Source organism: Syngnathus scovelli, chromosome 3 (assembly GCF_024217435.2).
Source record: "Syngnathus scovelli strain Florida chromosome 3, RoL_Ssco_1.2, whole genome shotgun sequence".
Classification (NCBI taxonomy): Eukaryota; Metazoa; Chordata; class Actinopteri; order Syngnathiformes; family Syngnathidae; genus Syngnathus; species Syngnathus scovelli.
Genome location: NC_090849.1, coordinates 15,019,857 through 15,040,179, shown reverse-complemented (window position 1 = coordinate 15,040,179; position 20,323 = coordinate 15,019,857). Strand labels below are relative to the sequence as shown.

The 20,323-nt window shown below is 39.4% G+C and overlaps 2 protein-coding genes across 5 annotated transcripts in view; one reads left to right on the top strand and one right to left on the bottom strand.

The window, feature by feature from the left end:
- rorb (RAR-related orphan receptor B) overlaps window positions 1–4,443 on the top strand; it is a 20,701-nt gene extending 16,258 nt beyond the window's left edge. For both annotated transcript variants that reach the window (XM_049764067.2, XM_049764066.2), the window contains exon 10: window positions 160–4,443. In XM_049764067.2, coding sequence (XP_049620024.1) covers window positions 160–324 — 165 coding nt within the window. In that variant the 3' untranslated portion in view covers window positions 325–4,443. The remainder of the gene's footprint in view (window positions 1–159) is intronic.
- On the bottom strand, window positions 1,570–20,323 carry trpm6 (transient receptor potential cation channel, subfamily M, member 6). 3 transcript variants are annotated; one of them, XM_049764060.2, is made up of 41 exons: window positions 20,089–20,296; window positions 19,155–19,234; window positions 18,801–18,839; window positions 18,378–18,564; window positions 17,044–17,257; window positions 16,378–16,502; window positions 16,121–16,292; window positions 15,706–15,880; window positions 15,483–15,606; window positions 15,326–15,398; window positions 15,066–15,166; window positions 14,600–14,734; window positions 13,687–13,740; window positions 13,463–13,597; window positions 13,233–13,358; window positions 12,613–12,884; window positions 12,149–12,377; window positions 11,872–12,021; window positions 11,655–11,810; window positions 11,360–11,488; window positions 11,037–11,288; window positions 10,774–10,948; window positions 10,577–10,691; window positions 10,292–10,488; window positions 10,048–10,180; window positions 9,314–9,731; window positions 8,940–9,245; window positions 8,585–8,831; window positions 8,277–8,371; window positions 8,015–8,117; window positions 7,779–7,822; window positions 7,645–7,709; window positions 7,535–7,560; window positions 7,237–7,284; window positions 7,047–7,112; window positions 6,617–6,915; window positions 6,360–6,442; window positions 6,081–6,286; window positions 5,562–5,613; window positions 5,358–5,470; window positions 1,570–4,704 (listed from the first exon to the last, which is right to left on the bottom strand). In XM_049764060.2, exons 1-41 carry the CDS (start codon window positions 20,089–20,091, stop codon window positions 4,607–4,609), a joined length of 5,820 nt encoding a protein of 1,939 aa, XP_049620017.1. In that variant the 5' UTR covers window positions 20,092–20,296; the 3' UTR covers window positions 1,570–4,606. The 3 variants fall into 3 exon arrangements, with proteins under 3 accessions (XP_049620017.1, XP_068506275.1, XP_049620018.1); XM_068650174.1 differs by lacking the exons at window positions 1,570–4,704; window positions 5,358–5,470; window positions 5,562–5,613; ... (8 more) ...; window positions 8,015–8,117; window positions 8,277–8,371 and having other exon boundaries at window positions 8,684–8,831; window positions 8,913–9,245; window positions 20,089–20,299; XM_049764061.2 differs by lacking the exons at window positions 1,570–4,704; window positions 5,358–5,470; window positions 5,562–5,613; ... (27 more) ...; window positions 15,066–15,166; window positions 15,326–15,398 and having other exon boundaries at window positions 15,490–15,602; window positions 20,089–20,323.

Below are 20,323 nucleotides of genomic sequence, written 5' to 3'. Positions count from 1 at the left end.
CATGTTTAACGCAAAGGTCAATGTGCCGCATGCTTGCCTGTATGTCAAATGGGATTTGAACAACCAGTGTGATCTCAGTCACTTTGAGTGCGCTTCCTATCCGATGCCCTGTATAGTGCATTGATCTAACTATTTTTCTTTTATCCTCTTCCCTGTCAGCTGATCAGTCGTATCCCAACACTGTCTGCTCTGTGTACGCTCCACACGGAGGAGCTTCAAGCTTTCCAGCAGCTTCATCCAGAAACAGTCAACGTTCTCTTCCCGCCACTCTATAAAGAACTGTTCAATCCAGACCCGAACTCTGCCATGTCCATGCCCAAGTGACTGACTGCCTATTGCGCCATTGCAACAAACAATTTCAGTGGAGGAACAAAAGAATACAAGGACAACTATGTCTGACAAGACGACTTTGGTAATATCTACCAAGTTCACAGCTCCTCTTGTTTCATTTGAGACTGGGGAGGTGAGTGGTCATCCGACAGAAACTTACACTTAGCGCCAACAATACGTACTAGGAATGTCCAGCACTTGTCCCATCCTGTTCACCGATACAGTCTGAAGAATGTATATAGAAATGAAACATGCCCCAAGCCACAACCTGAGCAGGGGTTACTTCTTGTCTTCTGACCAGAAATGTACAGACTTTAAAAAAAAAAAAAAAAAATCTAAGAACAATTTATATACTGTTCGTCTTAAAATATCGGTACATCAAATTTATTTTACATTTGAAAAAGAAAAACCTTTTTGTTTAGATTTTTTCTCCGAAATGAAGAAATAGTTTTAAAAGGCTGAATGGGGGAGGGAACTAAGGAATTAGAAAAGCTATTGTAGATATTCTCCTAGTACAGAGCAGATTCCAGTATTACTTCTGTTAAAATAAGTTAGTCCTAATTTAAATATACAACAGTCCACCGTGGCTGATTATTCCTTGTCTAAGTGTTTTAATTTTAACGGATACTTTCTTGTGTACAGAATTTGTAAAGTTAAGACTTGTAAAGGTATACTGGGTAAAACTGGGAGTCGATTTTCATTTGTTTATATATAGAAGCCTTGTCTGGATTTTGTTCATATGTATAGAAGGAACAGCATCCTTCTGATGCAAACATGTAGAGATGTAAAGAAGAACATATGATGGATTAACGAAAAAAAAAAAGAGCTACTTTTCAAGATGGATACGGTAATATTCTATATTGTTGCTGCAATAACTGAATCCAAAAAGCTGGATTGCTTTTTAACAATCACGGAGAAACAACCAATATGAAAATGCAATTTCAAAATCAAACTCATGTCTTTGTCAAGAAAATTCCCATAACCGTGCCCCATATAGTGTTCCTTGTATGACAGGGCACTGACTTCAGGGTGGTGGGAATTTTTTACCACTGGAGAGCAAGATGAGAAATGAAACTTAATCTTAATTTAAGGTAACATTCTAATCTTCAAAGACCTGAATTACTGCTGTATCTCCTCATCCCTCCCATCACTATTTGCACAATCGAGTCCCTGGACATCCTGGGCCACTCCGGGCTGTGAATTTGAAGGAACCCAGTGAGCAATAACTTTTATCCTGCCTTCTTTTTTTTTTTTTTTTAATCTTTAAGATTTCCTTTTCTGTTGTTTGGAACAGGGTAGCAATTTCTACTAAAATGCACTATATTAGAAGGTACTAAATTCCATCACAGGCTGTTTTTAGTGTTTTAGCAAGACACAATATGGGCTGTGGTTAGAATATACACAGAGCACTGGTTGCCAGATATGAACAAAAATCATTCTAAATACCAATGATCACTTCGTAAATAAAAACGTACACAGAAAAACGTGATAGACAATCAATCAGCTTTGCTTTTTGTTAGCAGTTACATATTTATTAGCACTTACAAATGGACGTTTTGGTTTGAATTGTTCTGCCTTAATATTGGTTTAACTTCAATTTGGCCGCTGAGTAACAAATGCACACTGAATTTTCCAAGGCAAGGACACTTGCATGAAAAGTACAGAGTCGGCTTGAAAGGTCTGTGCAGTCCTGCTTTTAGCCACTAGATGCTCCGTATGCATTATTTTTGGTCAGGAATGACAAGGCTTCACCTAAATTAATTGTTAGTATTGGCACCAATTTAGGAAAGCATTTCAATTAATTATTGTACAAGTGTTTCAATTACGTTATGTGCACACAAAAAAATTGCTGAAATTTCAACACTGTCGTTTCTTACACAGTGGCCAAATGTAATGCTTGCTGTATGCATGGACATTGATATTTGTTAAATTAATCAATAAATATGGATTTAGTTAATTCAACCTCTCACCCCACAACCCAGGTCAGTGGCCAGTGACTCTGTAAGACAATCAATCACTTGCTCATTAAGGCTTGATGCACTACATAGCATCTCTCAGGGAGCAAGTCTTTTCTGACTTTGCATTAGAAGAGGGTTTAATATTTTTGCAAATTTATGAGAACAAAAGTTTTTAATGAAAATAGGAATACTTTTTGCGATAAAAAGCAGCATATGCTAGCAATGGAATCTGCCCAGACAAGGCTTTGATTAGTGTGAGCGTGCGTGCACAGGGCATGAATTCACTGTCCAAATCTTATGTCCAGATTTTATGATAAGCATGGTGACGTATAGCACAAGGAGAGCTCTAATTGCTCCATATCAGTGTGCTCTTGTCATCACTTGCGTACACTTATGTTTACTGCTTATTTTGCTGCTTATGGGACCATGTGGGAAGTTCACTGGCAAACTGTGAATCATGCAACATCACAACGCTGGACAGTGAATTCCAACTCTGAAGTTTTTGTGTGAGATGTTTTTATTTTCCCTTGTTAGACTGTGAATCAGAGAGGTGGGATGGGGTTGTGAGAGGACGTGCTGGCAAAAACGAGTGGTAACATAACACTGTAAGTAAGACACTGTAGCAATAAGAACTGGAGGCATTTACTACTGCCATGTTTGCATTGTAAGATTATTTTTTATTTTATTACTATTTACTGTTATTATTGTTCTTATTATGTCTACTATTCTCTATTACTATTAGCCTATTGTTGTTCTGTTCTATTTGCATGACGTTTCATTGCAATGAAACATTTTGGGCATATTGGTGTTTTGTCACCCTTCTGGGAGGGATAAATGGCAGGGTGGGTTTAAAACGGGATCCAGAATTAAGTCAGCTCTAAGTGATTTTCCAACAATATGAAGGACTTCGAAATAAAATATTATTATTTATACACAAGGAATTTAAGAAATACTGTTCAACTGGGTGAAAATTCTTTTTTTTTTTTTCTTCTTTTTGGAACCTTTGAATGTGTGAGTTGCTATCACCAGTCAGTGAACGGCCCATTCTGTACTGGCCTTATTGAACCGGATCAGAGACTCTTACGCGCATGCTGTGGGGGGAGGGAAACTTTTCTGAATGTTATGGAGTCTGTTTGTTCAGTGTGAGGGACTGAACTCAATACGCCTTTACCACTCCATCAACACAGACAAAAACAGTACATTTGAAAACGCACAATAAAACTAGTCAACATGATGGCTCTGACAAAATGCACGGACATTTTAATACACTTGTTTTTTAAATTGCATTTCCTACACGTTGTCCAAGACACTAACTACACCCATGAAACCGTCCTTACCTTTCTTAAAAAGAACCCGAGTGTGTGTGTGAGAGAGACAGAGGGAGATACAGTGAGACTGAGACAATGTTTTGTCTACCGATGCTTTTTAAACTTTCTCGATGCATTACACATGCGTGCAATTCAAATAGTGTTGAAAATTGTTAATTTATTTTTTAGAATGTCTGCGCGCAAGCAAGAGCAAATCAAATCAAATGTAGCAATCTGTAAACAATACCTATAAAAAAAGGTATTTGGCCTTACAGAATCTCTTTTACACAGGACTAACAAAACAAAATTTAAAAAAAATTCTACATACAAAAGGAAATCTTTCCTTTTGTTTTCAAAGTGCCATAGCTAGTGAGAAGAGGAATGATTGGAAGTGAGCCGTGGATGCTTTACTGTCTTGAGTTCACTTGAGAAACCAATCATAAAAAGAGTAAACTCAAGGAAAATGTGCATTTGAATACACTGGCAAACAGTTTTTACATTTGATGCTTTCTTCATTTGGTCATCTAGGACTCTGCAGGACTCTGAGCTCTGACTATCAATCCATGAGCGCCTCTGTACAAACATTTTCTTTTTCACATCAGAATGATATTATGCGTATGCGTGAATGCATGTATAAATTTGCATTTAATTGTGTCGTAGACACCCACGTTACGGATTAGAATGGGTTGAAGTTCAGAGCTATGCAGGGCCCTTTACTGAGTCCTCCTTTGATATGTGTATATATAATGTGAAGGTCTGAAGTGATTTTGTTAAATTCTATATTTTATCGCTTTTGTAGACATTTTGTTGTGGGAAGAAAAAAAATACAATAAATTTTATGGGTGAAATTCTGCCTCGTTTTTCTTTCGTACACATGCACATGATTGCCTATTTGAGCACTTGTATAACGCACAAATATTTTACCAGAGTTGTCTGTGCAAAAGCTGCAATATCAGCACGTCATTTTTTTCCCCCTACTTCAAGGGATAAAAGTAACATGGTGCTTTTAGCCTAGACGTTATTTTCTCCCTCATCCTCTTGTTCTGTTTCCCCTGGTGTAGGTTCTGCCTCACCGCTGTTCTTGCATGTGTCCAGATGCCTCCTTAAAGCTGAACAAGAGATACATCAATAAGCGACATGTCGCTTCAATATCATAGTCATTAGCACAAGAAAGAGAATACTGACAGGGCTTAGAGGAAGTCCATGCTTCCATCATGAATAATTTGGTTTGATTTGTTATAGAAATCTTGGAGAGGACATAAGAGGAGGAAGAGGAAACACAACGTACCTTTGAAATATCAAAACAACTGTGACTGTATGTTTGTGTGTTTGTTTGCTGCACTTGTTTGTTTTTGAGCACAGTTCCTTTCCGAGCAAGTTATCCTCTAGATGCTGGTCTCGTGTCTACCCAGAGACATTAATTAATAGCTAATCAAAGCTAATGTCTCAGCAGCACATTGCCAGCACAAAGACATGATTAATACGTAATCAAAGGCGATGCAGCGCAAACGCACAAAGCAGAAGCCACCCCCAGCCACCCCGCCTCGAACACCACAGTTGTTATAGAAATAAACGAACGCTCGCAGCTTAATTAGTTGGCTGTTGATATGTGTTGTCTTCATTTGAAGTTGTTGGGGATTTATCTCAGAGCCAACTTTGGCCTCCTGAGTGACAACATTGAGGTGACAGTGCATTAATACATGCAACTCTTATTTTATCACACATTGTCTCCTTCTCTGATTTTAAATCCAAAAGCTCTAACCTGAGAGGCCCAATGTGTGGCAGCAAGCACCACATGAGTGCTTTTGCAGAAAAGCATTGATGGCAGATTCTCCAAGGTTGTCCGGGCCAAATAACATCTCGCCCATGCTGCTACTGTGCAAGGAACAGAGACAGCAGTAAAGATGACAATTATGTTTTAAGTAAAACTTGCGTGAGACAACCTCCACAGAAGTTGTTGTAATACCTGTGCACATCTGCCATAATGACTGTTGGATCTGTCAGCTCCTCACCGACTCCTGTCATAAGAAATATACACAATTCGCAAAAAGTTAAGGGTGCTGCCTTTTGGCTGAACTTTCTGGATGAACCTGAATGGACTATAACCTTTTCAAATGAACTTAATTTGACCTTCTCTAAACTTTTGAATCCACGTGTCCACCTGGTAAACATCACCATGACTTTCTGTACCCCCGCCAGTCTCCCTGTATCTTTTCCTCAAACTAATGGTGACATTTAAAGCTCAGTGGCTACTTTCCTCTGAGAACATCGTGATAGAAGCCTCCTGACGGCAAGATACTTTTGTTCAATTGTTCAGTGGCATCTTAAACTCAGAATACTTTAATTGAACTGGGAAGTTTACTTTAAATTTATTCAGCCTCATTTTAGAGAACAGCAAGTTGTGAAAGTTATAGTGCATTCAGCTATAGCTATTATTACATTAGTATATGTGACAAACAGTTATAGGTTAGTGAGACCCACCCACCTTGTACATCAAGCACCAGCATTTCTCTGCATGAGTACTCATAGGTCCAGTGTGAGAAGGCGAGGAGTAGCTCTTCCAGTGAACAGGAAGGTGTGATCTCCTCTCCTGTGTTGTTGTTGTACTTTTGGAAGTTCCCGGACATGTTTCTTTCAATAGTCAGCCACTGGCCATTTGTATGCCAAAGGACCAATGATACGTCCAGAAATCTGGCAACATTACAAATTAATACAGAATTAATGGTCTGTAAAAGTGCAAGTAAAATTCCACTGCTACACATACTTTGGTGAATGTTTAATGTTAGGAGGCTTGATCTGGTTAAACACTTGCATCATCCTGTGTGCTGCCCTCTGCTGCTGAATCTCCTTTAAATACAGATACAGAATGTCCCGGTAAAAATGGCAATGGACAATCGCAGGTGATTACTAGCTGAAAGTAGTATGTCGTGGTCAACAAACCAGAAAGGAATGTAAATGGCCCAATTTGCCTCCAATTGGTAGTCTAAATTATTTTGTACCTTTCAGACATTATGAACTCACCCTCAAACAAAGATGCAGCGCCGTGCTACCGGAAAAGTACTTCTGCCATGCAGACACCACTTCTGGTCTGAAGGCTTTCACCACATACACCATCCCAGGAATAAGCACATCCTGTTCGGCCCACGTGCATAGCACCCTGCAGCCCTGCCGCAGGCCCCCATCCAGTGATCCCTCTTCACTCGGGAGGGGCTGAAGCATTGCAGACAGGCCCCGTGAGGACCATGATGAGACTGTGCTGGATTCAGGGTCAGCCTGCGAGTGAACTTCCTCCAGGGAGTAAATGCTCACCTCTTCACCACCTACAAGAAATTAGAGAGTAAATGTAAGTGGAGGGAATAAATATTAAGATAATGTATCATAATTTATCTGTTTGAGCATCTAAAATTAAAAAACAGAAATGATTTGATGTAGATTGCATCAAAATGGGTACCTAGAATGGAAACAGGAGTAAATGGGATTGTGTGAGCCAGTCGCATCAGATTGTTCCTTTCCATGGCTGTTCACATACACAAAAACAAATTTAATAAGGACATAACTATACTAACAATAGCTGTATTATGGGTGGAGAAGACAGGATACGTAAAATATCGTATATTATAGTAAATTCATTTCATTAATACCTGAATAATGTGAATACAACAAATCCGTGGACTGGAATGAGGAACTACCTGAAACAATGTCAGGACAGTAATCTCATGCTGTACAACTATTTTACACACACACACTATATCCATATAATATAATATAATATAATATAATATAATATAATATGATATATGATATGATATGATATAATATAATATAATATAATATAATATAATATAATATAATATAATATAATATAATATAATATAATAATATGACATAATATAATACAATATAATACAATACAATATAATAAACTTATTTTACAATTACCTTCCACAGCAATAGCACTCTGCAGTCTAGAATAGGCATACAAATTTAGGTTTGTTGGTTTAATGATCCATATATACTGTGGTCAGCCAAAAAAGGACAGTCAGACTTACGAAGATCTGCGACTCATTGATTTTGTCCAGCTGCTCCATGCTGAATGAGTGGGGCTCAAAGCATCCTGAATGATATATATTCCCCAAAAGTATAAAATAATGTCTACTGATACGTTTGGTTAGATTTACGGTACCTGATGAGAACACACTTGCTTCTGCAAATCCACGGGTTCAAAATCTTTAAAAAAATGTAACAACAACAAAACATTTTAAACAATAACATATGACAAATAATTATTGAATAAAATTGCATTTTGATACTCTCTCTTCACCAGTTTATGTGCTACACTGTGGCAAACATTTGCTGGCTGAGAGCTAAAATTAAGTATGCACTCAATGTATTCATTTAAAAAGCCCAATCGGTGCTTACTAAGCTGACTGAGGCTAGTCGAAGCTGACCAGCATGCAGGTTCTCCTTTCAATTTTTGCCATCTTTTCCAGCAAGCATCAGACAAAAACATATGCATGGTTCCCTATTGAAAAAAGAAAAAAAAGAAAAATAACATAAGATACTGCAGCAAATATATGGGAATTGTTTTAAGTGCATGTATTACGAAAAGACGCACCAATAATACTGTAGTTAATAATTAAATATTACAATATTGTAATATTACACAAAAAAAAACACTTACATTGGTTGGGCTGCTTTCTTGTATTTTGACAATCTTTCTATTTGGGGTTTTTCTTCTGTTCAAGGCTTGGGGGAAGTCAAATGACTTAGACCACTCTGCAGAACAAATTATTACAGACACTCAGACCAAATTATTCAAAAAGGATTTCAAATAATTAATAAAATGCACTGAATTGGGATTACTGCTGGTCCAGAAACAGAAGAAAAAATGAGCAGACTAAAATGTTAAATGAGACGTGTCACATCTTACAGTCAAATGTCTTGGAACATTAGTTCAAACATTTTAAACGACAATAGTGACAATAGTACCTCTGCTCCTGCTCCACTGTAACGATGTGTCATCTCTGAAATTTCTTTTACCACCTTGCTTGTTCAGTACTTTGTTAAGAAAAGGAAACGATTCCCCCCGTGGAATCTGGGATCTTCCAAAGAAAGTCATATTCTCCACACTGGATGACAAGGATCTGCAGTAGCCATAAGGGTGGTCTCTTGACAGATAGCCCGACCTTGGAGACTTAACAAAAGGTCTGCTCATGGACGGCAGCTGGGTGTCATCCTGACAGAAGATACAATTTTCAAAATCTTAAGTGACTTTTCCAGGGTCAGAAAGAACATTGGTAGTACCAGTTCTCAATACTTATAAATTGGAAAGATGATCACGCACTCTGGACTCATCCACTATCTGTTCATCTTCACTGCCTTCCTCCTCTTCCATGTCAATTTCCTCACGATTCGGGTACAGGTGTGGATCACAGCTCCACAGCTTATAATGTGGTGACTCCAGTCCTCCGTCAGCAATCTTGAAAGAAAGAGGAGACCCACAGGGGGATGTTCCACGTGACTCATAAGGTGTCTGATCAGTGAAAACACTCAGATGGTTTCCAACTCCATGAAGGTGCAAAACTGTAGAGAGGGATGCACTTCGAGGGACACCCACACACAACTCACGAGGATGGTGAGCATCAGGCAACTGTAATTCATAAGAAAAAAAAAAAAATCAGTTGCAGAGTTGAGAGTTGCAGAAAGATTACAAGATACCTCTTTTTCTCCCTCTTCCGTTTGTCCTTCCCCTTCTCCCCTACTCCCTCTGATTCCCAGATGGGACTCATGTGGCGCATGTCTAAGAATGTAGCCTTTGATCAATGAGGGAGGAGTACTTTTACAAGACTTGCACATCGGTCGTCTCATATTTGACACATCATACTCCGAGCCATCTCTGTGCAGAGTCCAGCTGTGAGGAAGAACGTGTTGGGATGTTTGGATTAGTTGGGACTGAGCCAGGCGAGCCTCCTCTTGATGTAGATTGTCAGAGGCAGAGAGCAGGGTCAGTGTGTCCACAGCCAGTGCTGATAGGTCCTGAAGTTGACCCAGCTGAGAGTCCAGTTTCGTGAGATTGTCCTGAATGATGTTGACCTTCTCTGAGATTTCCCCCACCATTGTGCACATCTCTTCGGCTCTATTTGAACACATACTATAAAAATAAGTCTCTTGCGCTATAGCAGTACATCAATGTTTTTCTAAATTGGGAAAAAAAAAAAAAGAGTAAATGTAGCTTAAATGGCTAGTTTTAAAAATCTATTCAAAAAAACAGAAGTTCCTGTTGTTGCAAAGAAAGGAATACATTATCTTGAAATTTGTGACAAGCTTTCGTGGGCCTCAAGTTTCACAAATGAGCACTAAAGCAACATAGAATACGATACAAATTGTCAAAATCAAATATGGCACAAGCAATGATTTACGCGAGTCAAAACAATTCAGAGTAGCAATACAACCTGTCTGCTGTGACTCTGATTCTGTTCATCTGACTGCTGTGGAGATCTTGATTCTTCTCATAGAGGTAGGCCTGTACACATTTCTCCTCAAATTCATGGAGCTTCTTGCGGTCATCACGGGCTAAATAGAGCTCTGGCAAAACCATGTCCAACCAGAAAAGACACTGTAGTATGTACTACACACTTCATAATCTATAATAAAATGTATCTACTACATTTAAAATGAATGAAAAGACAAACTCACTAAGTCCAGAGCTTCTTTCATCTCCCTCAGTACTTCCATTAAGTCGCTTGTAAATGGCTCGCAAACCAAAAGTCACATGACTGAGGAAAATTAGGGGAGGAGGCAGCCACGGTCTGTCCTGATAGGTCATTATGTAGCGATAGCGGTTGTATTTCCACAACTTATTGGATGTCGATGCCATATCAAAGTAGACGTTGCTGACAACAAAAAGTCATTCTAAAGGTTAAAAAGTATCTCTCGATACTCAAACTTTAAGTTGGACATATTTTTTGTTGAGGCACTCACTTGAAAAATGCAATGAGAATGTTGACCATGATTATGTACTGAAAAAACATATAGACAGCTTGAAGGAATGCCGTGAGAAAGGAGGCAGGAGCACATGGTTGACCACCATCACAAGCTGTTAACACAAACACACACATTAAAACCATCCCATGATCGACGCCCAACACACACACACACACACAAACTGAACCACTAACGATCTATCTCTGATGCGTAGACCTCTCCATAGATCATCCAGTAGGGCTGGAACACAACGTCACGGGCTAAACTCCATGATGGATCCTCATCTGGTGACAAGATAGCCTTCCTGGATACCCCAAAGCTCAGCAGAACAATTGCCATCATCACCACAATGAAGAACATGTTCGAGGTCTGGATGGAAAGAGAGAAAGAAACAGACAAATTGTGATTATCAAAATATTGTACTTTTGAAATGAATGTACATTATCCTCATACATACCATTTTGGTGATCATTGTGAGGTAAGGACCAGCATGTTGATTGACAGCCAGGAGATCCATCACCCTGACAAACCAAAATATAATGTCCAGACAGTAGGCTAACCGTCCAACTGTCCGATATGGTTCAGCGTGCCAACGCATCACCAAAGCAAACAGGAAGAGTATGATGGCAAGGAAGTCAGAGAAGTTCCAGTACTCTGAGAACCAAATCTTCAGTTTCTGACTCAGCTTCCTTGGTTCTGACATTAACACCTGATAAGGGGTAAGTGACAACTATTAATAATCAAAGTAGCACATTTGATCATTTTACACTTTGGTTTTACCTCTCTGGTTTTCTCCACTGCTGTAGTCAATATGTATAAAATGACCAACCACTCTTGAACACCTGGTTCATCGTCCATCTTCACTAAGATGGTGTAGGAGAATAACATCAGGAAGGCTAAGTATGATATCTATGATGGACACAGTCACGAGAAAGATGAAGAGATTAAAACAACAAAGTAAAAAAGCTATACAAGGCATTTCCATTCAAAATGCTTAAGAGTGCTTGAATGTATCAGAAAATGAGCAAATTAATATTAAAATGTACTTATTCCTGACAGCATGCGTGTCACCTACTGTATGGAACCAGAACTTAACGACAGGAGCTGTGTAGAATTCATAGAGTCTTGTCATCCAGGACACTATATGCAAAAGGTTTGGGAAAAGACCTTCCCACCGAGAACCAAGACGTCGGTCCTGGGATGGCAGTCCATGCTCTGCATCCTTCTTGGCCTGTCATTTTAAAATTGTATGGCAATTGAGGCATTCCAAGTATGCTTTTATCAGCACGTACCATGTGAGTTTTATCATGTGTTTCTCCTGACTTAAGAGTGTCACGGCCAAAAATAATTGCCTCATGAGACTGGGGAACATGACACATCTCAGCTTTACTTTTGAATTCCAGCAGCAGAATGGCAGGAGGTAAAAGAAGGCTCAAAATGATCTGAAAAACAGCAACCAAGTCTAAAACATATGCATAAGCATGACAAGTCTCAACAAGTCTTAATCTTGCATAAATCTAAACAGAATTTTCCCAAGGTCACATACAAACATGACTGTGCTCAGATTACCTTTAAATATGAGTTTTTTCTCATGTTGAGTGGACCAGTCCAGAGATCAGTGAGGAGGGTTTGCGTACAAGAGTGTGAAACAAAAGGTCGGTGACATGAAGAAACTGCTATTTGCAGGCAGGTAAAGTGGCTCCATGCCTCCATCTCAGAAGTGAGCAGCTTCATGGCCATCTTCTCATTCTGACGAAATGCACAGTCCAAGACATTCACCGCCAGCTGCCCAAACTCACTAGGACACATTACAGAATAAAAATAATATCACTGTAATTTTAGATGACAAAAAAAAAAAAACCCAGCAGCACTACAACTAGAAATAAAAGCAATAGGGGGGAAAAAACGATTCCCATGTTAATAAATGATCTTAGAAATGTGTCAGGAAATAAGAAGCATGGGTGAGCAAACACCACAAGTCAACATTGTTATGAATCATAACTGTTTGACTCAACACCCTCATTCTCACTCACAGTGAATAGGCTTTGAATCGTTCTGCAATGTGGTCATCCATGCTGCTTTGCCGTGCCTTAAAGGCCATGGAGCGGTAAAGCTTGCAGGCCACAGCGGCTCGAGCAAGAGCCTCTTCCCCATGCTGCCATAGGAACAGCGCCATCTGCTGGCGTTGCTGAAGCACGGCCCACACGAAGACGTCATTAAAGTTGAAAGAAAAAACCAGTGGCGCTTCACAAAGGCCCGGATTCCATACAGCCTTTTCACTGGTACCACGTAGCACATTCTGGTCCTGGATTAAAATTTAGGACGTAATTAAATAGCAAATTCAAAATGACAACAGAGAAAAAAAATTATGGAAATATTATAAGTCTTTTGATGTGATAAAAAGTACTGTGCAAGTTACATTGTGTGCAGGCTACTTCAAATGACCATAACATAATAATACTTACTAAATGAGACTACAAACTAAATTGCTGTCAATCTCTTCATTAGTCGATTATTCTAGGATCACGTTAATCCTGCAAATTGCAGTATTTTGTGAAATAAGAGCATTTCTCTTCTACTCCTCTGAAACAGCTGTTTCATTACTTCCAGATAAGCATGCATGATTTGACATGTGGTTTCCCCACCCACCCACCTTGCATTTGTAAGGTTGAGCAGTTCTAAAGAAATGGGGGTCTTGTGGACTTCCACTCCATTGAGATTTTGATCTTATTCCCATTTTTTGTTCGGACAAGAATGAGGTACTGACACGTCTACCTTCCTGTAATCACCACACACACACACACACACACACAAAACACAAAACTAAACAGGAGAACGGAACTAGAATGAGGAATCAAAGAGTAAATAAACAATTTTGTTCACCTTGTTCTGCAATCTGTTGTAGGCAGTTCTGAAGTGTTTGCGTGTATAGGTGCTGCGGTACGCACCTCCTATGAGGTACTCTATGACCAAGCCCATGTCAATGATAGACAGCCGATAACCAAGAGGGAGAGAGGTCTGCACACACACGTACGCATATCACACTAAGTTAACATCATACTGTACATATAATGCCCCAAATTTTTTTTTATCACTTTAACAGTTACCTGTTTCACATCCTCAACAAGGTGATGAAGAAATTGGTCAGCCTGCACCTGAGGCTGGAGAGCAAAAATTTACATGATTATTATTAATAATAAACAACATATAGTTCACTATTTAAGAGGAGAACAGAATTCTAACTAGGGGTGAAACAAAACCAATTTCGGTCGGAAAATCAGTTTTGGTTTAAAAGGTGCGAGTGCAACGAATCAAACTGAACTGAATTGATCCACTTAGAAATATTTTGAGATACACATCAAATCGTATCAAACGCATTGCATCATGCAATCATAAAAGTGAGCTTGTATAAAATTGAAATTGAATCGAAATATTCAATTTTAAAACTGAACCATCCTTGAATCGTATTGCTCTTCGTTTGGTGAGATTCGCATTGAATTGTCTTTGTTGGAGAGATGCACACCCCTAATTATAATGGTTACTTTTTAATGATGTAGCAGCCAGATAAAGAAGTCTAAATATTGTATATTCAGCAGTGGCGCTGGCTCTAGTTTGTTTCTTTGGGGGACTTATTATACTAGCATTATAAATAAGTAAACACTTTAACACACAAAAGATGAAGGGGAGGAGAATCAAGTGTATACATGATAAAGAGTCCTACGGTCTTAACTGCATTCCAAACAATTGAAATGAATGTAAATGACCAAAAAGCGCAAAGAATCTCTTGGGCCTGGGTTTGCTGCTGTTGTGATTTCAATCACAACCACTGTTTACAATTTGTGCTTCAAAAGAGACAAAGAAATGAAGTGGATTTCCTCTGTTTGTGCAGCAAGGGTAGACCACATTCAAAGGAAAGAGTAAAAATAACAACCCAAGGAAAACAAGGGGAAGAAAGTATTCTGTTGTGATCGAGGACAACAAATAGGCCTACTTGTAGACGAGTTAATATTTTATAATAACCATGTTATAAAGTTCCTCCAGGCGATCCACAGTGAGGAAATGACTCATAGTCATTCCGTTGTCAATCAGGAGTTTGACAAAACTGACACGGTCCATCATCAAAGCATCCAGCATGGCCTGTTCCAATGAACCCACCTATGATTTCACAACAGCAGAAATGAATGGGTTAAATCTTCATTGTCATTAGTGATTAGAAGTGCCTTCACAATTTAATTTAATTTAATTTAATTTAATTTAATGTAATTTAATGTAATTTAATTTAATTTAATTTAATTTAATTTAATTTAATTTAATTTAATTTAATTTAATTTAATTTAATTTAATTCCAGGAGCTATTTTTCCAATATGATTACCGTCTCGTGAATCAATGCATAAAAAAAACATTACTAGCAGAAAGTTAAGATACTTGATGAAGCTAAAACTGTAACTCAAAAGCTGGATTTTTTAACTGTTGGCTTAGTTTTACCTGCCACTGCTGTCCATAAACCAGAACATTTTTCTGTGCAATGTCAGCCCTGTCCCAGGCCAGAGTCATACTCAGCTGCTCTGCAGCGCTGGCCTTTGTACCTGTGCATAACAGATGAATAGAAGAAAGTTGGACTGTTCATTTGGACAGATATTTTACATCGAATTTAATGTCTGAGAAAAACAAAATGATAGCTATTTCACTACTTCTTTCAAGGTACTCCAGATGCCAGTTACAAACAAACAATTGAAAGTGAGTACCCTTGAGGATAGTGTTCAAAATAGCAGCATCTGGGGCCATCTGGTCTTCTGACTCTGAATCAAAGATAGTTATCTGAAACACACAGTGAAATAAAAGCAAGCATTTCGAATATGTGACTGATCATAACAAATCAAGTGGACTTGTTCTTTCACTTACAGATTGTCTGTGATCCATACATTCCAGAAGGAGACTGCAGAGGCGAGATGCTTCCTTCCTATCAACTCCAAAAACCTCCCCAATTCTTACAAGGAAGCCCTCTCTAATGTCTGCAGCTAACTGCCTGAAACAATATTAATGTTATTTTATGAGAATTACAATACTTTTGATCCATCTCAAGGACTAGATGTCCCATGAGATACAGTAGAAGAACAGTACATACCTGTCGGTATCAGTGTGCTTATGTAAAAAAGCAAACAGGTCCGCAGCCCTTCCAGATCCCTCAAACACAAAGACTGGTACAGGTGGGTTACTGCTCACGTAGTCAAGCACTGTGGACACAATGGCCGGGCCTCCTTCTACGACCACACACGCAATTGGCACTCTTTGATTCAATCCTATGGAGTGCAGATAGGAAAACGCTGTTGCCGCAAAGTGGTGAATGTTGATGTTGGCTTGTATTTCTGATGCAGTTGGCCAAAAGCAACAGCTAGTTTACATCAGCGACAAAAGCAGTTTTTGGAATGTGGTAGGATTACAAAGTACACAGAGAAATTCCACACAGCCACGGGGAGAACATGCAAACTCCACACAGGAAGGACAGAGCCCTGATTTAAACAAAAGTCCTGAGAACTCACGAGTGTGGATCTTCAGCAGTTGAATGTGTTTCTCCAGTTTCTTCCTGAGGCCTTCTTGGCAACCGAATTTTCCTAACGTTCCGTCATCCACCAGAAGAAAGTGGGAGTGGAAACTATTGAGGTAGGACCTCTTGCTTAAAGGGTTTCCCAGTGGCTGGTAAAGCCTGAAGACCTGAAAGAGGAGGGGACAAAGATGAGCGTATTGTGCGGTATAGCATTAAAAGGATATTAACAAAGAACCTAATTTGAATACACACATCTCTTCCTATAAGGTCTGTGTTGTTATCTATGACTCCCCAAGATGTGATCCCAATTGTGTTCCTCTTCCTCAGGTTGTGGCCACCAAAGCTTTTCACTGCCTCACCCACATACTTGGACACACCTAAACAAGATGGCACAGCAAACATACCATTCAAAATGTACTTATTAAGGAATTTAACCAAGTCACATCGAAACAATGCATATTTTATACAGGGTTCTTACAGTAATACATTTCTGTAAAATACAGTAAAACTGTGGAAATGTACATATTTACACAAAGCATTTAAAATAATTTGTTAAGTGAAAACCTGGTTAAAAGATGATAAAAGACAATAAAAGTGATTTTGTTGTGCTCTGTCAGTTTTAGATTAGAAATATAAATGTTTACACTCTACCAAACAAAAATGTCACAAAACGTGGAGACAGACTATCTCTGGCAAACGTGTAAATAAATCTATATTGCAAATGAATATTTTTGGACCAATTAAGGGAAATTGGATTATTGACAAGTGCACATCTGGTGGTTGGGAATCTCAGGTGTAGAAAACAAACAAAAGCAGAATGACTCTTAGTCATTCAACTTTTTAAATGACCATGATGTTGCCATGAAAACATTCATTTGGAATATGGATCATACTGTCAAAAAAAAAAAAAACACTTACCAGTATTAATGCCATCAGTAAGTATCCAAGCGCCGGTGCTGCGAGCTGCAGTGATCAGGCCTTTAGTGAAGGCTTGCTTGACTTTGGGAGGAAGGCTGAAGTTCTCAGATCCTCCATGAATAGTCAGTAGGAGCTTGGGTCTATCCATCTGCCATTCCCTCAGCATCAGTTGGAGGAGCGCCTCTGGCTTTGAGTCCACCGCCACACGCACAAACTATTAAGAGAAACATATGAAAATATGACTGACAGACATACAGACAAAGCTATTTGCTTACCATCATCACTAACATTTAAGATGCCATTTCATTTTCCCGGTTGGCAAGTCACATTTGCTTAATTTGTGATGAAAGTCCAAACCTCTCTGTTCACTCTGGTCCAAGCAGAAACAAGGCTGTGGAAGTCAGCCATTCTTTCATGAATCAATGATAACTGCTATTGTAATGGTATTATTATTTTTTTTTAACTATTGTGTTGCGGGGCGGCTCGGTGGCGCACTGGGTAGCACGTCCGCCTCACAGTTAGGAGGGTGTGGGTTCAATTCCACCTCCGGCCCTCCCTGTGTGGAGTTTGCATGTTCTCCCCGGGCCCGCGTGGGTTTTCTCCGGGCACTCCGGTTTCCTCCCACATTCCAAAAACATGCTTGGTAGGCCGATTGAAGACTCCAAATTGTCCCTAGGTGTGAGTGTGAGTGCGATTGGTTGTCTGTCTCTGTGTGCCCTGCGATTGGCTGGCAACCAATTCAGGGTGTCCCCCGCCTACTGCCCGATGACGGCTGGGATAGGCTCCAGCACGCCCGCGACCCCCGTGGGGACTAAGCGGTTCAGAAAATGGATGGATATTGTGTTGCGGACTGCTGTTCCATTGTGACACAATCATGGAAGCAAAGGACCAATTGGAAAGTCATGTTAAGTCAGTAATTTCTCCAGCAAGTCACGACACACTGGCAAAATGCTCCTACAACTTAGTCACCTGAGAAAAGCTTGGACACCATCTTGGCGCATGCCTAACATGCCTTGCACCCACATCAACATAGTCCGCACTGACTCCCTATTCAGGCTGAGCTCCTCCGCTATCATCCCCATCGTCAGTCTGTGATTTGGGGGCATAGTCCATCTTCTTTGTAGTTTATTAAACATGTTACAGTTCTTAAGACAATTGGGAGTAGTTTATAGAGCGTGAAGAAGGAGGTTCATTAGGTATTTCTTTTAAATAGGAACTATAAGATAATGATGATCTTGGCTTTTAGTCAATTGGCATATGCTGCCACACTTTGAACTTTAATGGGGGACCCTTGTGGGTCCAGGACCAACAGACTGCACCATGTAATCACTAACCTTGGCCCGACACACACGTGCTGCACTGTCCTGAAATGCTATGGTCCCATAGGCATTGGTGGGACTGGCTCTGGTGTGTAGCTCCAAGGACCACTCCTCTGACACATCTTGTTCAGGACCAGTAAAGAATGTCGGGGGAGGTGCCTCTTGCCAGGAGTGTTCTACGATAAGACGACCGCAGCAACACCTATAAATTTTTTTTTTTTTTTTTTTAAAGGAGCATAAGTGATGGTGGAGTTAAACGTAAGATGTTTGTAACATATCAAAGAATTTGACATTCGAAAGAATAAATTAAGGTGTTGAAAATGTGACGTTAAGGGTTTAAAGGCAATAACATTATTACTGCTGGAATTGAGAGTTTCCCAATAGTGAGTTGCAGCAAGACATTGTAGTTACATACACATGCAATTCGTATAATCATACCTGATCAAGTTTTGACATACTTGACATACTGGAATGCATCTGGAAAAGGTAGGAAATTACATTTTTAGCAAGCAGACCACGTGGTTCCCATTTCTGTAAATTTTGCGTGCCAAATCCAATATTTTTATTTTATAATCAGTATTTGGGTTTGTCCTTTGTGCTTTCTGGGAAAAAAATGACTGTTGTTGTTGTTGTTTTTAAGGTGACAGCCACATCGGTTGCACAAGGTTTTACATTTGCAGAAAATTGTGAAATCTTGGAATTTAAAACTCACTTCTTCTAGTGTAAGGTCACTGTGAATATTGGCGAGGTGAAGAAAATAATTCCTTGATACTAAAGGAAATACAATTATACCTGTGTAGATCTCGAGAGGAGGGGATAAACTTCACACATTCTCTCTTGGAGAAAGTTTCCTCAATCCAGGATTTATATGACTGGAATATGAGAAAAAAAAATATTTGGGGGTTTAAGCCCGGTTGATACAATTTGAAACAGTGAAGCAGAGAACAGTCAGAGGAGACCTTCTAAATTGCATTTTTCCTGCCAAGATTTCTTTTAAGGTTCCCAATTTGACACTGGGGCTGAACGTAAACCTCAGAGCAGCATTTTCTTCATACCGCTTATTCTTACTCAAGGTCTCTTCGTCTCCCGAGTCCAGCAATTCAAGCAACATTTAAAAAAAAAAAAAAAAAAGGCCCGACGTTATGTATTGAGGGAAGGAAATACACGTCACATCTTTTTCCTGTGATTTGTGTAAATTTGCAGTCGGCGCCCTCCCTCCCTGAGACACAATGCCAACTTTGAAATGTGTTTTGTTCTGACTTTACGGTAAATGTAACAAATTGGGAAAGCCGATCTTGGTGCTAAAAAGGAATTTAGAAAATAATAATAATAAAAAAATATCTTACAGGGACATCAGAGGTATCCTAATGACTTGCGCGTTTGAGCATCTCAATCGTGCTCAGTAACAACGCCACTATTCGTTTGTCACCAACACGAAAGTTTGAGTAAACAAGTACTAGGAGACTCTCAAGTTTGATTTAATTAAGAACATATGCGGAGAGTAGTTCTTAGGACTGTAAGCACTGTCGTTAAAATAGTTTCCCCATGCACGTCAACTCCCTCATAGATTCTTAATTCATTAATATTAGCTCGGGGGCGCTACAAATAAACAGCAAGAGTGAATTCACGCTCGGTGAATGTGCAACAACTGCGGTATTAAACTTCAATGCAATTTAATATGACGTATTAAACTTATTACAATGTAGCAGGCTACTCAGCAACTCACCATAGCTGGAGGAATGCGGTAGTTTCAGACGTATAAATATATTAATGTTCGAACGTCATTTGTCATTGGTAGCCGTCAAAAGTGGCACTGTTATCAGAAATTATAAGTCCAAAGGGTAATGAGCGAGTCTTTTACAGTAGACTTGAGACGGTCACGGTCTCCGCCTGCACGCACTTAGCACCCTACCTCTTTTCCCCCATAGTTTTGATTTCCCACAACACTCGCTTCAATATAA